General features: G+C 34.4%; 1 protein-coding gene across 1 annotated transcript in view; it reads right to left on the reverse strand.

Moving 5' to 3' along the window:
• The window catches only part of Klhl1 (kelch like family member 1), a 375,629-nt gene that overhangs the window by 8,659 nt on the left and 347,734 nt on the right, over positions 1-19,236 (reverse strand). Inside the window, exons 9-10 of the mRNA XM_031361505.1 lie at positions 6,629-6,841; positions 714-885 (exon numbers count right to left, since the gene is read on the reverse strand). Of these exons, the coding sequence (XP_031217365.1) occupies positions 714-885; positions 6,629-6,841 (385 nt within the window). The remainder of the gene's footprint in view (positions 1-713; positions 886-6,628; positions 6,842-19,236) is intronic.

The raw sequence follows: 19,236 nt of genomic DNA on the forward strand, positions 1-19,236 counted from the left end.
TTATTGTAAACAAGACCACGGCAGTTACCAGGTCCAAGGTGATTTCTACTTTCAATTGATTTCCATGTAATTATCTTGCTTTCTCCCCAACTCATATATTTTGGAGTTTTCATGTAGAATGGGACCTACTGCATTCTATTCTGATCCTAATTACAGTGTGTACTCAAAAGATAATTTTCACTCAAGATGAGCCAATCATTTATTTTCATCATTCAGGGCAATAGAACCTTTCTAACTTACTGCTTCTTACAGTTTTACCGAGTGCACAGTCTCAACTTAGAGTAGTGCTGCATAGGCAGAAATGACTGGCACATTCTGAAACCTCCATGGTTTTGCTACGAAAAATTTTAAAATCAAATATTCTCTTATGGATTTGTGTACAAATATAGTCTCGGTTTTTACTTTAGAACTTGCCAAACAATTTGGTGATCTTTGGAGTGACTAATAATAAGGTGTTCTTGAAATATTGAAATATTTTATTTATATCAGTTTATTTTGTATTACATATAGAAGAAAATGATATACAGGACAAATTATTTTTTTTCAAATGCCCTCCTCTCTCCAGGACCTATTACTTATGACTAAAGCCAGTCACTTTGGTATAGAGTGGTTCAACAGGGTAAATCGAAATTACCATAAACTATCTTTCAACAAGATGTAACCCAAATAATCTCGGTTTTACTTTCAGTTACTGATTTCCATATCAAACTCACCTGTGTCCACTCATTCGCTTGTGGATCATAGCACTCCATGGTGTTGAGGTATGTCTGCCCATCATAGCCACCAACAGCATACAGTCTGTCACCAAGGAGACAGACACCAACAGCATCTCTAGGCATACTCAAAGGAGCCACCATGGTCCACGTGTCTGTTTTTGGATCGTATCTAAAATTCAAGGACAATGAAATACAAGTTGTAATCATATTCAACTTTTTAAATTAATGGTAATTTTGAACAGTAAGATATGAACATTAAAACTTAGAAGTTTTGCTGTCAAGTCCAATAGTTTTGACAGACAGATGTTCTAAAACTAATATCAATGATATTGGTCATTCTGAAATCTAAGTGACTTGAAAGACATGCCTAGAAACTTAAATCGATAAAGATCCACTCGATAAAAATGAATGTCATGACTTCATTTTGTAGATAAACAGATACAAAGTTACTATTTCCCACAGAAATTGAAGGTTTTGAACTAGATTAAAGCAGAGTCTTTTTGTAAGTGAATGAATGGCTTGAAGGCTGGGAGGATCTGGATTTGAACACTTAGTAGATGAAACCTTCATTGAAACGGTAATACAAATTTACTCTAAACTTCCCAGAAAAGGTATATATATATATATATATATATTTTGTTTTGAAATTCAACTTGATGCAGTGGCACATACTTGTTATCTGAACATTTGAGGAGAGGGGGCAAGAAGATCGGGAGTCAAAGGATACTTCATCTATATACTGAATTCAAGACCACCTTGGGATACATACATAAAATATTGTTCTGAAAAGAAAATCAAAACTTGTGAATCTATTATAAAGTAAATAAAATGGTTGCTATTATAATAACTCTAAAACTTGGCTATGATGTATAAAATGGTAGATGAAGACTTTGGGGTCAGATGAGCCTGGTTATTTAAATAATGGTGACTACAAGTACTTCATTTTCAAAAACATCTCAGTACAAAATGTTGCATATGTGAATTTAGGATGTTCTCCTATTTGTTTATAATGTTTAGGATGGTTTACATTTGTGTATTACCATATGGGATGTTTGTTATTTCAGTTAAAAATGAATCATTAAATCATTTCTTTGCATTTAATTTAAAATTTCTAACTGAGATTTCAAGCTAAAATTTAGTAAGCCGAAAAAGGAAAAAAATATAAAGTATGACTAAAGAAAATGCTTTCTTTTAAAAAAGAAATATGAAGTCTTCCATGACTTATTTGAAAATTTAATCAACAGATTCCTGAAATAAACAAAGAAACTAACTTTTCATCAGAATATTAAAATAAAGTTGTCAATAATCTATGGGGTTTATTTTAATATGTGGGGATATTATAAAGGATATTCTTTTCGCCCTAAATGTTACATGCTTTGGATTGCTAAAGTTGGAGCTTTTTCTTTTATCAGTTACTGACTTCATGCCTGAAAAAATTTAATAATTTTCCTAGGCTGCTAAACCCATAGGAATTTGATTGACAGGCTGAAATTAGTTAATACAAAGCATCACAAACAATGACAAGCACAAAGACCCACAATATAATTACAAATATGCTCTTTATTCAGTTACAGTCTAGCATTCCAAACATCCAATAATGGGAAATGAACTCTATAAAGGAAGTATAAAGAGCACTACCCACATGCAGATAGTACATTCCAGAAGGTGGAATATTCATTTAGGTAACTGGATAGATATTTCAAATAAATGACTTAAAAAAAATAGAGACAGGTAATGAGAGTTTATAAGTTAAATGTAAGCTATATTTTTATGACTGTCTTTCAGCTCAAAATCCTATTGGGAAAGTTCTTTAAAGTGGCATCAAATATGTTTGCTATGAATTCTTCTAACAACTTCAGCTTCTTTAGTATTTCCTAAAGATTTTAGACCATTTTTGAATTATTTATTTACAGTGTAGGAAATGTTAAATCTTCTTCAGGCGATCTGTGGTCAAGAAGACAAGTGATGACAAGGAAGGGCATAGAATTCGACCCTTATCCATCACTGCTAGTAATACAATTTTCAAAGAAATTGTCTTCTTGAACATCATTCTCTGTATGAGGTATGAGTGTTTTGATATATAGATATAGATATAGATAGATATATAGATATAGATATATGCGATTTCTCAATTTCTCAAATGCTAATTACATTTAATTGAATATATTACAATTAAAATAAATGTACACTAGACCATTAGTTTCTGTCAACTTGTGACATGCGGCCTCCATCATAGATACATAGGAAGGGACCACACATCCAGATGCATAAGACATCCTCTCACATTCAAGATTCTGCAAGGATTTCTCTATTTTCAGAACTGTTCATAGTTCCATATTTGCCTGGAGGCATGAGAAGTTATTTTCAAAGTGGATTCTCTTTTATTTTGTTTTTCATAAATGGTTTCAAATGTATAAAAATTATTGTAACTATTTACTTTCTATAGAACAGTATTTATTATAGTGTAACCATTTGTTATATAACAGTATTAAAAATGTAACCGTTTTTAAAAAGCTGATTTTAGGTATTTTAAAACTGTGCTCACCAGTTTATTAAAACAATAAACAAGAAAAGAGGAATAAAGAGTGGCAAAGGTTTGCTTTTGCCTTTGGTCTGTCTACCTCAGCTGCATGTTTCCTTGGTCTTCCTAGTCAGAGTGTGAGCTCTGTAGCAGAGTCTCTATTAAACTTTAGAGCCCTCAGGCAAGAGAAGCAGCTGTACATAGTGGATAAAATTGGCTGTAAAATGAAAACCCGCTAAAGGCACGAACAGTCAAACAATATGAGTTCGTTTCCTTTTGAAAATTCACGCTACATTTTTGAGGCAGCACTAAATCTTCAAGCTTCATTGTCATTCCCATGCATTAAGGATACAGTTTGCATTAAAATATAGTTAAAGGAAATTAGTTTTAAATATAAAACTATTATCGTCTAAAAATCAGGTAGTCTTTGACTCATATTTCAAAACAATTTTTGGGAGTGAGAAGAAAGCGATTATCGGGTACAGATGGGGACCCGGGTGGGAGAGGGGACAAGGGGATAGGAGGGGGGAAAGAGAACATGATCAGGTTTTGGGGAGACAGAGGGGGAATAAGACTGAATCCCTGAGAATCAGCAGAAAGAGAAACAGACAACCTTGGGAGGTAGAAGGTGGCCAGAACCTCTAGAATGCAGCAGAGACCTGGGAGGTGAGAGGCTCTCAAGACTCAAAGTGTAGACCTTAGATAAAATGCCCTATAGTGGGGAGAGAGAATTTGTTGAGTTCATCTACAGTTGAAAAACAGGGCATCAAGTGGAGGGATGGCGCTGCCATCCCAGAGTCAAAAACTATGAGCTGGGATTTTCCCTGTCGAAAAAGAACTACAGGATCAAAATCAGAGAAGAGACCGAGGGAAAGGAGGTCCAGTGACTGGCCCAAATTGGGATGTAGCTCAAGAGGAGGCTCCAAGGTCTGACAGTAATACTGATGCTATGATATGGACTAACATGCGTACCCTCTGAGAGGCCCAACAAGCAGCTGAAATAGTCAGATGAAGATATTTACACCCAACCAATGGACAGAAGATGGGGACTCTGCAGTGGAATTAGGGAAAAGCATAAAGAAACTGAGGAGGAGGGTGACCCTATAGGAAAACCAGTAGTCTCAGCTAACCTGCAACACTGGGATCTTTCAAACACTTAGCCACCTATCAGGAAGCATATACCAGTTGATATGAACCCCCTCTTCCCTCCACACACATATACAGCAAAGGATTGCCTGGTCTCACCTCAGTGAGACAAGATTCACCTAATCCTTGATGGACTTGAGACCCCAGGAGTGGGAAGGTCTGGTGGGGTGGGGGTGAAGGGTGAGTTGTGCTGGTGGGAACATCCTCTCGGAAACATGGGAGGTGGTATGGGATGAGGAACAGTCTTAGGCAGACCAGGAGGAGAATAACAAATGGACTTTAAAAATCTGTTTAAAGAATTTTTTTTTTAAAAAAGATCACTTAGGTGAAGTTTTGTTATAAAACAAACATTCATCTAGTGCACACCCAGTTCTTAATTCTTTCTCTCCATTCTTTGCATTTGTGCCTGCTCTAATGTGTTTAACACCATCATTGCATAATGCATGTAATGTCCATAGGATATCATTTTAAAATAATAGTGATATACATATATAAAGCATATTATTCTACTACTGTGTATGATACTATATTAAAAGCACTATTTACATTATGTGCAGAAAATAGTTTCTCAGAGAGACCATTACACATCTTGATTTATTGATTACTTACATAAGAAATCATCAATATAAGATTATGTTTTCCAATGTGCAAAAGCACTTTGACTCTAGTAGGCAGTGTGAATTTATCCAAGTTTCATGCTAATTCGTGTGTTCTGCATTAATTAAGCTATGCAGCCACACAATGTCTATAACTTAAAATAGCAGAGTATTTAAATCTAATTTTGCATTGTAAATGTATTCTGAGACTGAATCATTTATGCTTGTGTGAATAAATAACATTTAAATATATTACAGAAGAAATTCAGATAGAATTCTTTGAGGAAATATTACTTCAGTAGCAGCATCTCCTAAAGTTTGCAATGTAAAAGTTACAGCCTCACCATAGAGCAATCCTTCCAATTTTCTAAGTATTTACTAGATGAAAATAGCTGTCTTCTGAGATCCCTAATAATTTCAAACAAATAATTGTTTCAATGTTTAAAAATGATTACATCATTTAGTTTCTGAACATTTCAGTGAAATACACACTGTCTTATGTCCAAGTATAATTATGAAGAAAGTATGAGGCTTCTTTATGTTGAAAGGAATTTTGTCATACCTTCAGTACTATGAATAGAGTCTCTTTTTTCCCTAAGATACTGTGCTCCTAATTTACTGTGGCTGTTTAGCCAATTTGTCACTGAAACAGGATGTGAACAGGGTTCTTTTGCCAACAGATAGGTCTTTAAATGAGTGAACAATCACTTACTTTGCCTTTCTGTTCTTATATAAGTTAGATGTTTTAGCTTAGCCATGCCCGTCATAGTACCAGAGTGTAAATACTATGGCCATGTACAAAATATACATATAATATCATGGTTATTACCACTGAGATTTGGGAGTTAAAATATAATTGCTTATCCCAGCTAAAAAAAACACATTATTTCAATATTGCTTATGTTCACTTCTGTGTAGATGAAGATACATGTGTATGAAATTAGAAAACTTGCAAGCGTTACTAAGTATTAACCAGCATTTTTCCATACAATCCAATAGTTCTATGTAATATAAGCAAGCAATATGTGCCACTGTTATCAGACTAAACCTGAAGTCAAGGTTCACTGATTCACTTGACCCTTGGGTTATCTGGTACAGATTTTCCCTGAATTAAAAGACCAGTTATATTTCCTGTATTTACTAGAGTTTTAGAAAGTATATATTCAATGTTGCTTCCAAATGATGTTACAAAAGAAAGAAGTTCATGACCCATCTTTGAGAGTTTGAAGCTGTTTGTAACAATTAATACAAAGGCAAATGGATAAAGAAGCAATTTCTAAAAAGAGTTTCAAACTTTACTGTCTAAGAAATGGCCAATCTTTGTATCAGCCATCATTCTGAGAATGCCTCAATAGAAATGTGCATGGTATTTAAGTATCATATGGAAAAAAAATGTTGAGGGTTAAAAAAATATTGTTGAGGTTGTTAAGCTAATGGAAAAGAAGAGACACAATGGAAAAGTGAAATGGGAAAAAAAGTTCATACACTAGAGAAGAAGATGAAGCGGAATGAAGACTAATGGGAAAATGGCAGGGAGGCTGACAGGAAGGGAAATGGGAAGGAAAGGAATCAATTATAAAAATAGTTCCAGGAGCTCTATTTACTTTTTTTGAAGCATAAAGTGCCTTCTTAGTGGTCTTGTGGCTTACCTCTCCACATAGTCCAGGAGCCTGGAACAATGGTTTGAAGCAGGAGCATCATGGCCACCCACTGCGTAAAGGAAACCATCACATGTGGCCACACCAACACCCCCTCTCCTCTTACACATCGGTGCGCACATGCTCCACTTATTGGTATGAGGATCATAGTATTCCATTGAACTCAAACAAGAACTTCCATCTCGACCCCCAACTGAATACAACCTGAAACCACAATTAGAAAAATATTTAATATTATCATTTGGGTTGGAGAATGTAAAAATTGTATTTAAAACAAATTTTAAAGTGTGAGCCAGAAATAGAAACATATTACTTCAAATGTAGATCTTGATGAAAATAACCATATAGATGGAATTCTTCTTAGTGTAACATATTCTATTTGAAATTGTATAAAATAATGTTTTAATCCTAGGTTGTTTGAACAAATATTTAGATAGTTTATAAAATAAATTATTAAAGAGAAATGATATCTCTCTTTGGATAAATACCCAAGGATATATTTAAAAGATATTTTAAAATGAACACTATGTCATAGGAAAGATGACCATGGTCAGATGCCTGTGATTATTTTATTTGGAATCAGTAATCATACATAGGTACTGCTTTGCACTGTCACCATGAGTAGACTAAACAATAGGATACTCTGATTCAGGTTGTCATAACAACGATCTTTCTTACTGTGTACTCTGTAGTTTGAGAAAACTTCTCAGGAAATTCTTAATGCTGGCTTGACTAAGTAATTCTAAAATGTACACTCATTTTTCTGCAATTATATTGTTGACAAGACTATAATAGAAACCTTCAAAAATAATTTGTGTCACAACTGAGAATAAATGACTGAAAAACACATCGTCTGAACCTTTAAATATACTCATTCTTCACCCTGTCGTAATTTATGAATATTTTAGTGTGTATGTGGGCATGTGTGTGTACACTTGTGCCTCTATTTACTCATTTGACATTCTTGTATGTGCTACATATTACCCAATAAGTATGCAACATGTGCATGTATGTGCATTACATATGCAAAATTTCAAAGATAATTCTTTTTTCTTTTTTTTCTTTTATTAGGTATTTTTTTATTTACATGTCATATTTCCCAGTTTCCAAAAAAAAACCCAAAAAAATCACAAAAAACAACAACAAGAACAAACCCCTGTTCCCTCCCACCTCCCCCCTCCCCCTGCTCGCCACCCCACAATCTCCCACTTTCTGGCCCTGGTATTCCCCTACACTGGGGCACAGAACCTTCACAGGGCCAAGGGCCTCTCCTCCCATTGATGACCGACTTATCCATTCTCTACAATACACATGCTGCCGGGGCAATCAGTCCCACCATGTGTACTCCTTGGTTGGTGGTTTAGTCCCTGGGAGCTCTGAGGGTACTAGTTAGTTCATATTGTTGTTTGTCCTAAGGGGCTGCAAACCCTTCAGCTCCTTCAGTCCCTTCTCTAGCTCCTTCATTTGGGGACCCTGTACTCAGTTCAATGGATGGCTATGAGCCTCTACTTCTGTGTTAATGGGGTACTGTCGGAGCCTCTTGGGAGACAGCAATATCAGGCTGAATTGTTCTTCCTTTAGTCTCTGCTCCATAGTTTGTCTCTGCAACTCCTTCCATGGGTATTTTATTCCCCCTTTTAAGAAGAAATGAAGTGTCCACATTTTGGTCTTCCTTCTTCTTGAGTTTCTTGTGGTTTATGGATTGTTCTTCTTGTATTCCGAACTTCTGGGCTAATAACTACTTATCAGAGAATGCATACCATCTGTATTCTTTTGTGATAGGGTTAACTCATTCAGGATGGTATTCTCAAGGTCCATCCATTTCCCTAAGAATTTCATAAATTCATTGTTTTTAATAGCTGAGTAGTACTCCATTGTGTAGATGTACCACAATTTCTCTATCCTTTCCACTGTTGAGGAACATCTGGGTTTTTTCCAGTTTCCAGAGCATGTGTCCTTATTATATGTTGGAGCATCTTCTGGGTATATGCCCAGGAGTGGTATAGCTGGGTCCTCTGGTAGTACTATGTCCAATTACCAGAGGAACCACCAAGCTGATTTCCAGAGTGGTTGTACCAGCTTGCAATCCCACAAGCAATGAAGGAGTGTTCCTCTTTCTCCACAACCTCTCCAGCATCTGCTGTCACCTGAGTTTTTGATCCTAGCCATTCTGACTGGTGTGAGGTAGAATCTCAGGGTTGTTTTGATTTGCATTTCCCTGATGATTAAGGATGTTGAACATTTCTTTAGGTGCTTCTCAGGCATTCGGTATTCATCACTTGAGAATTTTTTTTTTTAGCCCTGTACCTCATTGTTTAATAGGGTTATTTGTTTCTCTGGAGTCTAACTTCTTGAGTCCTTTTATACATTGGATATTAGGTTTCTATCAGATATAGACTGGTAAAGATCTTTTCCCAATTTTTTGGTTGCTGTTTTGTCCCATTGACAGTGTCTTTTGCCTTACAGAAGCTTTGTAACTTTATGAGGTCCCATTTGTCAATTCTTGATCTTAGAGCATTTAATTCTTCTGATTCATTTTATAAGGACACACTAGATACAGAGATGTGTTCACATAAGCCTCTAAGAGGTACAATTCAGAGTCAGTGCCATTAAAGCCTTGGCAGGTATATAAATTATGCTTGCAATTTTAAGTAAACAACAAAAAGATGTCTCACAACAAAATGACCTTTGTACGAGAAGGAAGATCACAATGGTCATTAAAGCAGAGGCTATGGATTGATGAAAGAACTAAGTTTTAAGACAGATTTAATACAGACTAGAGCTTTAGGAGGAGCAGAAATCAGAATAGAAGAGCAGAAAATTGAGGCTTCTCTGACATTTGGAGTTAATGAGGGTGAAGAGCAGCTGCAGGGCATATAGCTGTTAGTTTTGATAGAAGACTTGCAGACAATTCCCATAGTACAAACATCAAGAGGAGAAAGGTATGATTTATTTATCTCAATACTGTGTTATCAGATCGATCTTTAACTATGAATATTATTCTTAAGTTTCTTGTCGACATAATTATCCATGTTTCTTTCAGTTTCAAAATAAACGCAGAAAAAATTGTGCTATGTTGCACCTACACTTTGAGGGCCTCAAGTACTCAACTCTGTGCTCCAGTATCCTTTAATAATTCTACAATATGATGCTTTAAGCTGATTTCAAATGATAGATACATTTTTACAAAGCCACTTTTGTTTCTCACATGACATGATAGATATCTCTGGTGTCCTGAGTGTTCTCACTGTGACTGTCATGCTGCCTCGCCTGATTACTCAGAAGCAGTCTGCTGACTCTGTCATATAAAATGATGAAATTAAGCAGTAAGAGCATTATAAATGACAAGCATTGAACAATTGAGCTTGCGAAATCACCCAAGTAAAATAATCCTTCAGAAGTTTTTATCATCCTTAACACTCCATAAAATCTGAACTCATTTACTTCCATTTCATTTAAGTTGAACATCTAACTCAAAAGAAGTAATGCAGCTGGACGGTGGTGGCACAAGCCTTTCATCCCAGCACTTGAGAGGCAGAGGCAGGCAGATTCCTGAGTTTGAGGCTAGCCTGGTCTGCAAAGTGAGTTCCAGGACAGCCAGGGCTACATATAGCAACTCTGCCTGTCTGAAAAACCAAATCAACAACAACAAAAATCCCGAAAAACCCAAAACAAACAAACAAAAATGAAGCATTGCTATACACCTGAAATATTGCCAAAATGTAACTATCATTTGTAGAAATACTGCATAATTATCTATATGTAAGGTATAGAGCATATAGCATTGTCCCTAGTTAACAATACAAAGAGAAGATATCACACTTTTACTAATGTTTCAAGGAGATGTTAAGTTTAACTTTCTTACTTATTAATATACATGAATTAGTACATTCATCAGATATCTAAACTTTGCTTAGATAGTAATATAAAAGCATTGTTTAATACTATGTCAGATTTATTTTAGCTTTCGTTTTTAAAAATAATTAATAGCATGTATAAGAACATGCCATAACCTACTGAAAAGAATGATACTATGCATCTACTGAAACTAAATAATTACATCGCACAGAGTATCACACTTTCACAGGACTGGTCAGTCTTGAGCAGTGCATTCGTATTTTAAACCTGAGAAGCCCAGGACTATAAGACTGCACAAACACACACACACACACACACACACACACACACACACATAAACACACAGAATGAGACACAGAGACAGATAGAAGCATACAGAGAGAGAATAAAAGCAAGGGTTGATGAACTCGGAGGGGGGAACAGGGGAAGTGACATCATTTGCAATTTTAATGTGAATAAAATAATTTTATAAAGAAAAGAAAATAACTGTTACCAACCATGCAATTTTTTCTAAAATCCAAAGAAGAAACCCTTTCCAAACTAACTTAATAGTCCATCGATAAATATAATATAAAAGCCAACAAAGACCTCATGGATTTGATAAATTATAGACTCTATCTCTAAGAATATATATCTCAAAATGTAGAAAACAGGAGTGATCTGAATTCAGCATCACATTAAATGGCCATAATATTCAATATAAAACCATGAATCACTGTTATGCATATATATACCATATTTATACTATAAAGGATAAAGGTCACATATCTAATATGCAAATATAAATATTTCGAAAGATTCATCAGACTTTCGCACTGAAACTCTTTCAATAATTAGGTTTTAAAGTAAAATAACTAAATTATTATAGATTTTATTAAATCAAATATTAGAAGTGAAAAATTTATGCAGGAGAAATGTGTGATTTATAAATATTTCACTCTTTGTTGTAGAATATAGGAAAGTTACTATAAATTAAACAGCATTTATAAAGGTAAATATTCAATACATTCACATAACTTTTGAATTATAGTATTTTTTAAAGATTTATTTATTTATTATGTACAGTGTTCTACCTGCAAATATGCCTGGCTCCTTCAAGAGAATACCAGATCTTATTATGGATGGCCATGTGGTTGCTAGGAATTGAACTCAGGATCTCTGGAAGAGCAGTCAGTACTATCAACTTCTGAGCTATCTCTTAAGCCTGAGTTTTAGTACATTTAAAAAAATTACATGGAATCTAATAATATGAGGAATTGGAAATTTGTTGATTGTCATCCAATAGTCTCTCTAATTTAGTAATTGGAGAAATAGGTCCAACATTGTACAATCTATATACACTGTCAGCTTGTATGTTTATGACAGTGTCTGGCTGTGTACAACATAAAGTTCTTGAAATCTTGCTTCTCCTCTCTCAGCCTCTCTATTAGTAGTATTTTTTATTTCATGTTTTTACACTATACTATGGTTTTAAGAACAGCTTATATATTTCAAAAGTATTTATATATCCAAAAGAAACATAGATGATTAACTAGGGAGGTGACTTGTAAGAGAACAACAAAGTGAGGCTGAATACTTTGCTTGACATTTGTAACTCTTGTATCAAGTTTGAAGAAGAGGACTTTATAAGTTAATCTTTTTCTGAGATGAATGCTTTTCCAAATTATCACAGCTAATGAACCAAATTCTTACCCTCACCTAATGTCTGTGCCACCCTCCAAGCAGAACCATTGTTCATTGAAACAGTTGGTAAAAGACTCTATGGCTAGACCATCTTAATACCTACACCATTTCTTAAATGAATGCAACCTGTTCTCTGTGGGCTGAGAATGAAGTCACTCACTCAAGTCAAATAGCTTTGACCATAGCAGGAAGTCTGTATCCAAAAATCGAGTTTATAATTCACTTCTTGGTGCAGCAGAACTATCAACTCATAGCTTAGCTACAATGGAGGTAAAATCCTTTGGGGATGTGAGGGTCACTGAAATACAGCCTTATTACAATGAAACCCAGTGTCTAAAAATTGTTCTTATTTTGGGCTTGTACCACAGTAAGAGCCAAGATTTTAAACTCTACTAAATACAAAACAAACAAAAAGACTTTATATATTCATGTTCATTTAAGAAAATACTAGTAGTGATGTATTATTTTTAAGTATACAGTTAATATGTTTGGAGTTATTTAAAATTTATATTGAGAAAAATGTATTTTCACTATTGCTGTAGACGAGCATCTACATAAGACTATTAAATTGATTGTTGTTTTATATCAACTTTTATAATACTTATTTTTATTGTTATAATATTTTATAAATTTTAAGGAATATGACAAAAAAGATATTGCAGGTATTGACGGGGGTGTCTCTGGGAGGAGCAGTGGTACAAAAGGGAAACAATAATGTGATTCAGTTTTATTTAATTAAAATATGTTTTTAAATAAAACAAATTCAGATAAATTGAAATTATGTAACTTTTCTCATAATGCAATAAAAGTTTTTTAAAAAAATTAAGTGGAAAAATGTTTCTGAAAATTTCAGATTATATTATCAACTTCTTTGATACAGTTACTTGTGATTTAAATCTAGTAGCACATAGTAGACACATTAAAGAAATGTGTTCAATATCTGGATGAGAGAAACCTTATTTATAGAAATTTATGTAAATACTCAGTAAGATATGCTATATATCAGCTTATAATTTATTAACATAACTTACATAATTCCATGTTTTTAATGAAATGTTAAAGTTTTGTTTTATCCTGCTTTATTTTTGTATTATACTATACATTATTATTTTATTAAACAGAATAAAATACAACTAGTATAATTTAACAACATCTAATAGAAGATATTAGAAAAATTGAAAGCCAAAAATAGACTACACTTAACACAAATGACTTCTGGAAAAAAAAAAACCTGTTGTGTTAGAATTCATTTAAAGAGATAAAAATATCTTTGTTTATTCTTCCATTAATGCTTTATGAAAACTGGTGTTTGTATTTCCACATCAGAAAAGGAAATTTAAATGAGTATTTTGTGATCATAGCTAGCTAATCAATTTTAATATAATCTCCTTATTTCTAAATGAACATTAAATGACCAAGAACTAAGAAATAAAAGTAAATTTAAAGCAATTTACTATATCTATCCCTAAACTTATAATAACCAAAGTATAGAAATTACACAATTTGAGATGCTAGTATAACACTGTCCTGTGCATGGGCTCTCATGAACAATTAACAATGTGTATGCTCTCAGAAACCCTTTTCAATCTCGTGAATCACAGTGGAGACTCCCTGCTTCCTTTCCCTAAGAGAACAAATTTTAGATGTTGGGGCTCTGAAGAGGAAAGAGATTCTAACGCTGAGGCAAGTGGGTTGACAACATAGAAAGTGAGAACCCATAATTTCTCGACAAGAAAGGAAACCTAAAGACTTCCAGTCAGCACTGAAAGCTGAGTAAAACCGGTAGGATGAAGAAATGTATGGACAGCATTACACACAAGAAAAGCAGCACGTGTAGAGACGTGGGTGATGAAGCATAACAGCAGATGATTAATAAAACGTGACAGAAGCTGGGGAAAGGTGGGATGGAATGATGGAACTGGGAAGATGGAAAAGACAGATGAAGAAGGACAGAGATTTGTAGGCGAAAATATGGAGCTGAGATTTCATTCTGAATCTACAAGAAAAGGCCAGCCAAAATAACAACCTTAAGAATCATCATGTTGGAGTAGGCATAAGGTACAGACATAGACTTAATTTTAGTAAAGTTGTATGCTTTGCTGAGAAAAGCAAGAATCTGACACTTCCCCATTATTTTATATTACTTCTGTGCTTAATTAGCATAAAGATGATTTTGCATAATATTTTAGAATCAAGTTTCTACACCTTCCTATCTGGTTAATGTATGCCTATTAAATAAAGCGCTACTAATTTTACGTTCTATCACATATGCTATAGCAGCTCTGGGCAAAAAGTCAGGTATTATCAGGAAATAGGTTTGAATGTTTAGAGTTGTATTTTTGTATTGAGAAATGGGTTGTCTCATTAATACTTTATTCATTTATTTAATCTTCAGAGTTTTCTTGGTTTTTTATTAGATATTTTCTTTATTTACATGTCATACAATATCTCCTTTCCAAGTTTCCCCACCAAAAAAAAAAAAAAAAAAAAAAAAAAAAAAAAAAAAAAGAAAAACAAAACAAAAAACAACAACAAGAACAAACCCCTGAAATTCTTAGTGAAATGGATGGATCTGGAGAATATCATCCTGAGTGAGGTAATTCAGTCACAAAAGAACACACATGGTATGCACACTCTGATAAGAAGATATTAGCCTAGAAGATCAGAATACGCAAAGTACAAACCACAAACCACAAGAAACTCAAGAAGAAGGAAGACCAAAATGTGGATACTTCATTCCTTCTTAAAAGGGGGAACAAAATACCCATGGAAGGAGTTGCAGAGACTAACTATGGAGCAGAGACTGAAGGAAGGATAATCCAGCCTGATATAGCTGTCTCCTGAGAGACTCTAACAGTACCTAACTAATGCAGAAGTGTTAACTGAGTACAGGGTCCCCAATGAAGGAGATAGAGAAAGGCCCCAAGGAGCTGAAGGGTTTGCAGTCCCTTAGGATGATCAATCTTCAGTTTTAAAATACAGCTTTGGTCTCATACTATGTAGATAAAACTGACATTGACTTCACCGTAGTCCACATCTCGCCTCCTGGGTACTGTCATTGCAGCCTTGCAACAAAAAGCTACATTCAGATTTCTACTCTTATCTACATCAGTTCTCTGCTAAAGTCGTGATATTTAAGCCTCTTTTAATCTGACAGGTTGTAGAAGATGTCAGAAACCCAATGTCCAGGGGTTTTACAGATGAACACTGTTAAGGAAAAAAGATATATTGTAAGTTTCTTGTTCAGAGTCATTCATTTCCCAATGATGATGGAGAAAGGTTGAGGCAAGTGCTCATAACTATTGAGTTTGCTTCATGCCTGAGAGGTCCTGATTTTAGGACATGTTAATCTTATAAAGGGAACTTCAAGTGACCTTTTAAAACTTGTTCGTGAAAAAAACCTATACTTTCATTTTAGAAAAAAAATGTCTGTACCTTTCCCAGTGAAATCTTCTTACATGATTCTTGCTTTACTAAGAAAATACAGGTTGCATATAAAGCATCATTACTTCATTGAAAAAAATCTGTTCATACTTAATGTTCATAGTGTGTTGGCTAGTCATCTTCTGGTGCAAGGTAGTACCAAGTTATAGAGCTGGATGGAAGAAGTGGAATGAAAGAATGGTGGAGTTTAAATTGGTTTTAGAATTATTTTGTGTTTCACTGCACACTACTTCCTTGCATTTACAAGATTGTGAGCCCATGAAAATTCATAACTAGTAAGATTATAGAAGATACTCATTATTCCAGGTGTTCTTATCAGTGACTAATTACCTGTGCCTTTGTTGTCATAGGAAAACAAGTAATCAGTTCACCCTATCATGGTGACACCATCTTTACAATTGGAAACCCTGATAAGAAGCAGCACAAAGAAAAGAACATTGTTGTCAGGAAGAGACTTGCAGTTCACTACAAACTTAGGCAGTTCTTGATCTCTAGTGTCCAGGAAAGCTATACATTTTGGGGATATGTGCCCTCTTACCTCATGTAGAGGGGTACAATAGCTTTCTTTGATGATAAAAAAGTGTTTGAATTCCTTAATTTCACATTTTTGTCACTTTCTTAGTAATCTGTATACCCAGTTCTTTACCATTTTTCGTAGTTAAAACAAAGCTGTAAAATATATTTATGATTTTCAAAGTTTGGCCAAGTAGATATTACATACATACATATGTATATACATACATACATATGTACATACATACATACACACACAAACATATATTTGTATATACACATCAATACATATACACACATATATGCACAAGTGCACACACACACACACAAATCATATTATGTTTCTATAATATGACATTTACAACATTCAGGTAGTCTGTCCTGTAGGTAATAATTATTAGAATGACAAGTTGTAGGGTAAAGACTCTAAAACAGATTATTACTAGTTTAGTCTGTTGATTCTTAATAAATGGAAAATCCTTTACTCTGATCCCAAGACAATCTGTAGATACCAAGGCAGAATGCTTCTGCTGCTTCTGCTCAGTGAACCTCTTCGTGTGAACTGCTTATTTCTGGATTTCTCTAAGCTCCCAGGCAGGTGGATGACTGTTTTCCTTCCTGCCTACTAAGAAATCTTGGCACCGGATACAAAGTCAGCCTTAGACTTGCTGTGCCTACCACACATGACTGAAATACAAGGTTGTACACTAAAGCCTGACAGATCCCATGTAACTTTGTTTATTATAATGTACTTTTAAAAATAACCTCTTATTTTAAATACACAAAATAGCTTAGATATATTCATCACATTTTGAAACGTTAGTAGAATTGAATGTGAAGCCTAATAAATGAATACTTAAAACCTAATCCTCTGACATCACCTTAACAACCCATCTGCCAAACTTGCAGTTTTGTTTTGTTGCTGTTTCCTATTTCTAGTTAATACAATGTGATCTGATCTCCTGGCATATATATATATATATATATATATATATATATATATATATATCAACCAAGATAATACAATATATATCTACATATGTATATATTGTATTATCGTGGTTGCTGTATATTTTTAAATTAAAAATATATAAAATTCAAATTTTCAACATTATAGATTTTTAACCTAAGATTCACCTGTAGAAATGTCATTGAAAAACAAATGAACAAACAAAAACCCTGTCCCTTAAGGTTTTATGAAGCAAGACTGAGAAATGTCAGGCAAGCAGTCAAGTGTTTTGAGAACAGACACACACACACACAGTCTAACTTTGATTTGTTGAGCTAAAAGCAGTCTCAGTGAATATGTGGATATTAAACAAGATTATTAGAAACTAGCAAATGATATGAGTTATGTCACCTACAGTTTCGACATAACAATCCTAAATGATTTTTAAAAAGTCTTGACTAAATATTTCTTAGCATAAACAGAGGCATATCATATTGATCTTCCCACAGGCATTAGCAAATTATTAATACAGAATGTTGTGGGGATTCAGAGTTTAGAAGAATATAAATGAGAAGAATTAGGGAGATAGCAAATGGAGTTTAAAAAAAGGAACTACATTTATTATGAAAAAGTGAAGAAACCTGAATAGAAAGTTTGCTTTAAAGAAGGTATATAGATGAGTAAACACAAGTGGAAATTTATGAATCAGAATGGATCAACATAGCAGAGAGGTCCGATTATTGTAGCTGAGTATGAGACTGAAGACTGGTCTGGCCTTCACCAATCTGAAGCAAATTTGGCCTCTGTTGAAGACAATATCTTCCTTGATTAAAACTGGTAGTAATTGGCTCTTGTCTATTGTTTCATGGTTGGTGGTTCTGAGGCATACTTTTTCAAGTTACCATTTTCATTATTGGTTTGCTTCATAGCAACTCAATTCCATAAGCAAATTAAGATTTTATCCAACCTTTGAGACATTAGATATCATTCAGTAATACAGAACACATGCAACGTTATTAAGCAAACATGTGTCCTTGTTTTAAGCCATTTTCTATATTTGTATATGGCCTGTAGCATATTTTTCCTCCAACATTTGGTGTCTTATCATTTGTAGCAAACTCAATTTAATTTCTTTACATTGCATACTCTTGGCCTTGACAAAGATTGCGCAGTGATATTGGAATGCTTCTCTATTTGCCAAGAATCAGACAGGCCATAAGGTTTCATCTGGGCTAAGTGGTGGCTCATTTGTTAATATGTATGAATCACAAAGTCTGTTCCTAGGAATTTTCTAAAAAGTGTAGGATGACAACCAACACACATACAGTAGAGGACTGCCGGGTCTGTGTTCATTTAGGGAAGATGCACCGAATCATCAAGAGACTGGAGGCACCAGGGAGTTTAGAGGAGTGGAGACATCCATGTGGAGACATGGGCATTGGGAAGAGGTACAGGATGTGGAACAGTCGGAGGGTGGATGGGGCGGGGAGGAATAAAATATGGAGTGTAACTGAATATGATTTTAAAGGCAAAGACAAACCTCAATATTCAGAGCAAGGTGAACAAAACATCTGGTAATTCCTAAGGATGTCTGTAATCCGAGAAATTTGGAGGTAGAAGCAAGAGTGTAAGTATATTAGTGTCTCATTTTACTATTTGCCAAGTACTATTGCAACAAAGAGAAATTTCAAAAAATACTATAAAACCTAGATGTAAAACTAACTTGTGTAGTGAATGTGCTTAAAAGGGGGTTAACAACGTAATAAGGACACAGGCTCCACTATGTTCATAGCAGCCTTATTTATAATAGCCAGAAACTGGAAACAATCCAGATGTCCCTCAACAGAAGAATGGATATAGAAATTGTGGTACATCTACACAATGGAGTACTACTGAGCTATTTAAAACAATGAATTTATGAAATTCTTAGGAAAATGGATGGATTTGGAGAATATCATCCTGAGTGAGGTAACCCAATCACAAAAGAACACACCTGGTATGCACTCTCTGATAAGTGGTTATTAGCCCAGAAGTTCGGAATACAGGAAGAACAATCCACAAACCACAAGAAACTCAAAAGAAGAAAGACCAAAATGTGGACATTTCATTCCTTCTTAAAAGGGGGAACAAAATACCCATGAAAGGAGTTGCA

The sequence above is a fragment of the Mastomys coucha genome, unplaced genomic scaffold (genome assembly GCF_008632895.1).
Source record: "Mastomys coucha isolate ucsf_1 unplaced genomic scaffold, UCSF_Mcou_1 pScaffold9, whole genome shotgun sequence".
NCBI classification, from domain to species: Eukaryota; Metazoa; Chordata; class Mammalia; order Rodentia; family Muridae; genus Mastomys; species Mastomys coucha.